We start from the raw sequence: 7,840 nt of genomic DNA on the forward strand, positions 1-7,840 counted from the left end.
TCTGTGACTGTCAACTTACGTTTGTATCCTCCAGCAATGCCCGACTGTGTCAGACATCTCTGCAATTCATCAGCATCTATCTGCCCATCCTTTTGAAAAAAATAGGAAGAAAAATCACAACAGTGATTTGTACTTTCTAGTCTTTGTTTATCTTCAGTATTCAATGCAGCAATAATAAAAAAGAAAGTCAGGATCATCACACATGGGTCTTTTTTTTTAAGGAATGACTTCCAAAAGTGGCATTCTTTTCCTCACTCTACTTCCAAAAGTAATTTAAAGATGAAAGAAGGAGTTGCCAAATTATTAAGCCCTTTTTCACAAACTGATAATTAAGGCCATAAGTGAAAAATATACTTCACAATCCCGAAGTAAAACAGGCATTCACTTTCAGGCTCTCTTAAGTAATTATTAAACAGCAACTGACAAAGTCGAAATGCTGTTTGCATTTCTACTTTAGGATTGCAAATACTTTTCATCATTTCCTCTAAATTCCTGAATTAGATTTGGCATAAACATTTTCAAGCAAAGGTTCCTCTTCTAATAAAACACTGGGGTGAATTTAAAAGGTCTTCCATTTATAGATGATATTTTAATGTATGAATAAAACTGGTTTCTGCCTGGGCAACTACTCTCAGCCTGAGCCAGAAAATTGCCAATGCTAAGCATTTTAAAGTAAAATTATTTATGTAGGTGGCAAAAAAATCTTCTTCCTTTCTCTCTAGGTTTTTTTGGTTCGTGTGTGTGTGTGCGTGTGTGTTGGTGGTGATGGTGACACAACTGACATCAGTCACTAAAAAGCTTGGTTTAAACAGAGAGAGGACTCCTTGATTGCCCTGTCTTATGATTCAGTGAATTTTTTTTTTTTCAGAACATCACAATTATATCTGGAAGATACAGGTTCCCAGTGCCCACTCACTGGCTACACTAGGGCAGAACTAGACCCATGTCATGTTTAGGGATTTAAACATAAAACACCTAACTCCTCAAGTCCACGGGTATTCCACATTATAAATGAGGAGCAGGGTCAATACTGTGAAAGACAGTAGATACGCTGAATATAGGCCAGCGCTGTTGAAAGCTAAGCAGGTGGGGTCACTTACTCTGCCAGAGGCACAGGCAATCTAAGAATGCTAGTCTTGTGGCTTGCCATGTCTTGTGGTTTCAAAGATACAGATCATTTACAGATTAAGCAGATACTTAAGGGGATGCTCTTCCAGTTTTAAACTCAATTTTCCATTCACTTTCTCAAACTGTGTATCTTAGGGTGCTATTCTACAAGGTGGTAGGTTTTTATCCCATAATACTCTACAGCATTTTCATACTGAGATTTTGTTATTTCTAGCTTTTGACCAAAACAAAACAAAAGTTCTGGACACGTCTGGGTTATAGCGACAGTGTCTTTTCTGTACACAGTGACCTTGTGAGCTAGGGACAGTGCCCTCCCTCAAGGTGAGGCAGCACCTGTGGACTCTCTGGCTGTGCAACTCATATATAAGGAAGTGAAAGGTCTTGGCAAGGTGACCTTAATTCTCTCTCTGGGTCAACAGGCCACAACACCCCATGAGGACATGGGAGAGCTGACTGAGCAACACCATCTACATCAAAAAGAAACTAAACTGTTCACAAGATGAACTTTCCTGTGGTAACAGCTTTCTTATTTAGAAGCTGGAGGGTTTTTACCATAAATCCTTATTGCCTAAGAGGGGAGAAATCAATCAACAATCAAATTTAACACAAAGAAAGTATCCATTAGAATCTGGCTGCATAATTACCCACACATGTCTTTAAATTGTATAAACAGTAGTTTATGTTCACCAGATCTTGAATTTCTTCTCTTGAAACTATCCTTGACCCTGAAAATTCACAGTAAAGACATCTTCCTATCTTACAGATCTTCAAAGTATATTTCTAATCTCATATTCTGTTCAACCTGACCCTAATTCAATCACAAGTTTAGTTTTGAAACAGTAAACACAAGTTACACTTTGTCATATTTTGTCCTGAATATTCAGAAATGAGTACATGACTATAGATTTCCCTCTCTTTCTTTTTCTGTCGCAAAAGGTAAGAGATTCATTTCCTGAGGATAGTTCGTTTTCCTGTGCCACTGAAACAAAAGTTAATACGAATGCAGAATATGACAGTGTTTTTAAGACTAAAGGAAAAGGCTAACCTGTCCAGCTACAGCAGCAAAGTAACCATACAGCGGATCCTGAGTTTGTCCGGGAAACGCAGGTCCTCCGGGAGCTCCTCCATACTGTGAAACAGGACACGTAAAAGCATCATTCTGCTGAATTAAGTCTTATTCATTCACCATTTTTTTGCAAAGCCAGACAACAGCAAGCTCTTCATATTGTATACTTTCCCACCACCGAGCACACTCCTGCAATCACTCCACCCCTTTCTTCCAATCTCACTCCGCTGTAATTTTAAAACTGGCGACTTGGACCAAAAATGAGTTGTCCTGAAAACAACATCTACATAACGGAAGCAACTTTAAAAATCTCAATTAACCTGCAGGTTACTGAGGTGAGTGCAACCTAGGCAAGCAATTCAAGAGCAGAGCTCGGAACTTTTTTTTATGGTATTCTCAAAACGATTTAAGTACCATGTAAGGTGGGGTCTGTAAAATACTGATACAGGTGTCGTAGAGAGGAGTAAGGTGTCTGCGCTGGACTGTATTTCACAGAGAGCACAGTGCCCTCCGCGGCGGCAGACAGAGCCAAGGAAACAGCCTCGGAAACAGTTCCCAGGACGACGCGCATCCCGGACGCCACGAGAGGCGGCCTTCCACGCGGAGGGCTTTTAAGCTAGCGGATTTTCCTGGACTTTTATTTTTCTCACCTTTTTTTTAAAGGGAAGGAGATGGATCTCTGGGCTGTTCTAGCTTAAAAATGGCTGTTGTTTTTCGGAGAAACAGATACGGGAGGCGGAGGAAGCCAACACCAATTTGCACCATTTCACGCCGTGTAACCAAGAGCCACAGGGCAGGCCTTTTGGGTCACGATCCACCCGCGCCTCGGCCCCGCGAAGCCCTCAGGAAGGAGGCGGGTCGGAGGAAAGGGGGGAGACCGAGAAAGAGAGCAAAGCGCGCGGGCCTGGGCGAGGCGGCCGGCTGAGAGGAGCCGGGGGTGGGAGCCGCCCCGGCAGCGCCGCCGCCTCCCCGCCTGTCGCCGAGTCCCCTGGTGCGGCCTGTCGGGGTCTCGGAGCCCGCGCGGGCAGCACTTACCCCGCCCGGGTAGTACCCGCCGCCGGCGCCAGGGTGCCCGGGGTACGCCATCGTGCGGACTGCGCCGCCTCTCTGCGCGCCCGCCCGCCCCGCCGCGCCGCGCCGCCCCGGAGCGCACCATGCGGGCGGGGAGGGGGGACGTCTCCGCTGCTGCCCCGCGCCCGGGTCTTCTCCTGGCAGCCGCGGCGCCCCCGCCTGCGCTCTTCCGTGTCTGAGTTTTGGACGCCAAGGCGGTGCATAATGGAAGGTCTGGTGATACCCTACTAAGTGCGATGCAGTTTACTCCAGAGACCTTCCTCCCTTCGAAACTAATGGAACATTCCAACACCTATACAGTGCCCCCGGAATTTTTTTTTTTCCTTCTCTCTTCCTATTTTGCTTTTTTTCTGGCATTTCTGTTATTTTAAACAATTTTATAGAACCGGGTGGGACAGGGTTGTATACATTCGGGCAGCTATTAGATGCTAGTCTGTGACAGCGACATTGAAAGATCAGAATGTGAAAGCGCCCTTGGAAGACCGGGATAAATAAATACGTTTCAGGAACTGTGTGCAAAGGGACGTTAAGTTTACCGTTGCACATTACACTGCACTACAACACTGTATTTCCTTTTTGGAGGGTATCTTCATCTCCTGATTAAGCTGGGCGTAACTCAGATACGACCTGGGCTGAACAGAAGGTATTTACTTGGCGGGACAGCCTCGCCCAGACCGTTCTTAAGAAAATGACTTATCTGGATGATTCAGGCAAAACAACCCCTTTCCCCAATATTACTCAGCTACTTTTTACACAAGAAAAATCTAGAGCCGCAGTGGTAAATATTCAGGAAGATGAGAAATCGGTATTCTCTTGGGTTATTTAGAAAATGTTTTTTTTTTCCATACATTTCCCCCCACCCACCCAATCTAAACGTGCAATTTTTGTTTAGTTTTGTTGTCTGTAACTTCAGTTGCACAGAAAATTGCTTGTTTGTTCTTCACTGTTAAGGACTAGATTTGTTTTACTGAATTTTACCGTTCTAAACAAGATTCACAGTATTTGCTGTGAAGGTTGCACAGAAAGATTGAAAGAGTCATCCAACATTGAACAAATATTAGAGCTCATGCTGGTTGTGGTGCTATGCTTGTTCCCAGTGCTGAACAAGGCTCCTTCATTTGCAGCTCCTCGGCTGCACACTTACCAAGTTCATTGTCTTCTTCTTGTGTGTAACTTCCCTTTGTTCTTCCTCACATCCTCATTTCTGGATATCCCAAATTCAAAAAGAATATACTGAAAAGAAGAATTCTGATAGTTCATATTGTTACCATAGCATATAATCAATATGTTGCTTATTTTGTGTTTGATTCAGAAAGTAGATTCCTGTTTTTAAATATGTAGCAACCGTAGAGGTGGATTAGTCATAATATGAGTTCCTTTGAAGCCTGTTTTTTGTTTGTTTGTTCTGTTTTGTTTTGTTTTGTTTTTTCAGAAAGAGGTAACCATAAGGAAAAGATGATGAGGGCCAAACCCTAATACTTAAGCTTTGCCTTACTCAAAATTGAGCGTAAGCCCTATTAATACTGAGGCTTGAAAGAAAGCTATAGCATATAAAATATTTGTAAGTCATGTGGAATTAGCTTATGGATAAATGACTTTGAGGATTGCCATTTAAGTTGCTGAAAGACAACTTCCTATTGCTCAGCTGCTTTAACATGAGTTTTAATGTGGTGCTATAAATGAGATTATCACAATTATTGCTAATAAATTGCTAATAAAAACTCCAGTGACATCCTGTATCTGGAGCAAATAAACTAACTCCTTTGTGTTACACCCTCATTTTTTGGTAAACCACTGCTGCTTCAGTTTATGAAAAAATTTGTGGCAACAAATAATGATGACATACCCATGTATAATACTTAATATGTGCCAAACCCTCTTCTAAGCACTTTACATATTTGCTCGAACCTAATAAAACCTCATGAGAAAGGTACTAATATCATCCTCATTATATAGTTGCTGAGGGAACTTGCCCAAAGTGTAGGGACCCATTGCCGATCCTATGATGCAGTCTAGCTCTGGTGTCTGCTCTAGACCAGAGGTCAGCAAACTTTGTAAATACTCAGATAGTAAATATTTTAGGCTTGGTGAGCCACACAGTCTCTGTGGCAACTACTTAGCTCTGCCATTGTGGCATGAAAGCATCCATAGGCAATACGTAAATGAAGGACATAGCTACATTCTGATGATAGCTATGAAAACTGAACTTGGAGTTTCACATAATTTTCCTATGTCATGAAATATTCTTCTTCTTTTGATTTTTTCCCAACCATTTAAAAAATATAAAGACCATTGTTAGTTCCTGGATGTACAAAAACAGGAGTCAGGCCAGATTTGGCCCTAGAGCAGTAGTTGGCCTACCCTTGCTGGAAGTCTCTTTAGGATGCTGACTTATGACTCTCGGAGCAGCAAACTTTAGCAAGAGACTTGCTGACTTTAGGGAAAAGCTTATAGATAGGGTTCTCTGAGTCACCCTGGGGAATGATGACCTCCCAGAGATGAAATCCTATATATAAAATGGCTTCTTTGGAGTCTTCCCAATTGCTCAATAAGAGGATTGGGTGAATACTGAAATCCTGACTTGTCTGCCTCATCCTATGTCATAGTAGCCAAAGGGCACACAAAACGACAAAGTTGAACGCAAGGCTATCTTTTAAATGGATCCCTTAGTTCATAGGGTAAGTATTGATAAACCTAAAAAATTCAAGAAAGAATGAAGATTCAATAAGAACCTGTCCTAGTTTGCTAATGCTGCCAGCATGCAAAACACCAGAGATGGATTTGCTTTTATAAAGGGGGTTTATTTGGTTACACAGTTACAGTCTTAAGGCCATAAAGTGTCCAAGGTAACGCATCAGCAATCGGGTACCCTCACTGGAGGATGGCCAATGGTGTCCGGAAAACCTCCGTTAGCTGGGAAGGCACGTGGCTGGTGTCTGCCCCAAAGTTCTGGTTTCAAAATGGCTTTCTGCTAGGACATTCCTCCCTAGGCTGCAGTTCCTCAAAAATGTCACTCTAAGTTGCGCTTTGAGTGTTTGTCCTCTCTTAGCTTCTCCAGAGCAAAAGTCTGCTTTCAAAGGCTGTCTCCAAAATGTCTCTGTAAGCTGAAGCTCCTCTCTCAGTTCCAGTGCATTCTTCAAAGTGTCCCTCTTGGCTGTAACTCCTCTTCAAAATGTCACTTTCAGCTGCACTGAGCTCATTCTGTTTGTCAGCTCATTTATATGGCTCCAGTGATTTAATCTAGACCTACCCTGAATGGGTGGGGTAACATTTCTATGGAAATTATCCAATCAGAGTCATCAACCACAGTTGGGTGGGGCGCATCGCCACAGAAACACTCAAAGAATTACAATCTAATCAACACTGACACATCTGCCCACACAAGATTACATCAAAGATAATGGCGTTTTGGGGGACATAATACATTCAAACCGACACAGAACCCAACAAAAACAAAGGTGAATATGGGCAATTTACTTTTATGGTTTTGATATTTATTGCAATGGAAGGGGTGGAGAAATAATCAACTTTACTAAGTTCTTAGTACAAACCAGGTGTTGTACTAGGAATTTCCTTATGGCATTGTACTTAAATCACATAACCTTCAAAAGAAGATGCACATGGGATTGAGAACATCTTCTTGACCAAAAGGGGGATGCAAAATGAAACAAAGTTTCACTGGCAGATAGATTTCAAATGGAGTGGAGAGGTCACTCTGGTGGACAGTCTTATGCACTATATAGATAACCCTTTTTAGGTTTTAACAAGTATTGAAATAGCTAGAAGTAAATACCTGAAACTATCAAACTGCAACGCAGTAGCCTTGACTCTTGAAGACAATTGTATAACAATGTAACTTATAATGGATGACAGAGTGATTGTGAAAACCTTATGGATTGCATTCCCTTTATACAGTGTATGGATGGATGGGTAGAAAAATGGGGAAAAATAGGGTGGGATGGGGGAGGATGATTTGGGTGTTCTTTTTTACTTTTATTTTTTATTCTTATTCTTTCTGGTGTAAGGAAAATGTTCAAAAATAGATTGGGGTGATGAATGCATAACTATGTGATGGTACTATGAACAGTTGATTATACACCATGTATGATTGTATGGTATGTAAATATATCTTAATAAAACTGAATTTAATTAAAAATAAAAAAGAAGATGGCAATTAACCACATTATAAAATTAGGTAACTGAGGCATAGGTGACTCCCAAGATTATACATGAGGACTTGAGCCCCAAGCTACCTAACTCTAAAGCATGGGTATTTTAAAATAAAAACAAACTACAAAGACAATAAATCAAGCTCACATTTTTTTCCCTCATTGTACTGCTTCTTGAGGAATTAGGGCAGAAAAGGGGCTGCTGAAAAAAAGAATTTTAGAAATAGAAACACCCTCCAAATTTCCTGTCTGCCTTGGACAAGACCATACAAATCATCAAAGTGGTGCTCATTTCCCCCATTCCTAAACATAAGGTAGAGGAAGAGAGTCCACTTTTCCTTCACGTCTATTTTAATTTTGAACTGAATAAGAAACCCAATGGAGTAAGAACTCATTCAAATCACAG

General features: G+C 41.6%; 1 protein-coding gene across 2 annotated transcripts in view; it reads right to left on the reverse strand.

Annotated features, from left to right (window-relative positions):
• SRI (sorcin) overlaps positions 1 to 4,461 on the reverse strand; it is a 29,032-nt gene extending 24,571 nt beyond the window's left edge. Inside the window, exons 1-3 of one of the 2 annotated variants that reach the window (XM_037836601.1) lie at positions 4,410 to 4,461; positions 2,174 to 2,257; positions 20 to 89 (exon numbers count right to left, since the gene is read on the reverse strand). In XM_037836601.1, coding sequence (XP_037692529.1) covers positions 20 to 89; positions 2,174 to 2,257; positions 4,410 to 4,418 — 163 coding nt within the window. In that variant the 5' untranslated portion in view covers positions 4,419 to 4,461. Of the gene's footprint in view, positions 1 to 19; positions 90 to 2,173; positions 2,258 to 3,229; positions 3,323 to 4,409 lie in introns of those variants that run through there. The other variant, XM_037836600.1, reaches the window with a different exon arrangement.
• Between the last annotated feature and the right edge of the window lie 3,379 nt (positions 4,462 to 7,840).

This window comes from Choloepus didactylus, chromosome 5, assembly GCF_015220235.1.
Source record: "Choloepus didactylus isolate mChoDid1 chromosome 5, mChoDid1.pri, whole genome shotgun sequence".
Classification (NCBI taxonomy): Eukaryota; Metazoa; Chordata; class Mammalia; order Pilosa; family Megalonychidae; genus Choloepus; species Choloepus didactylus.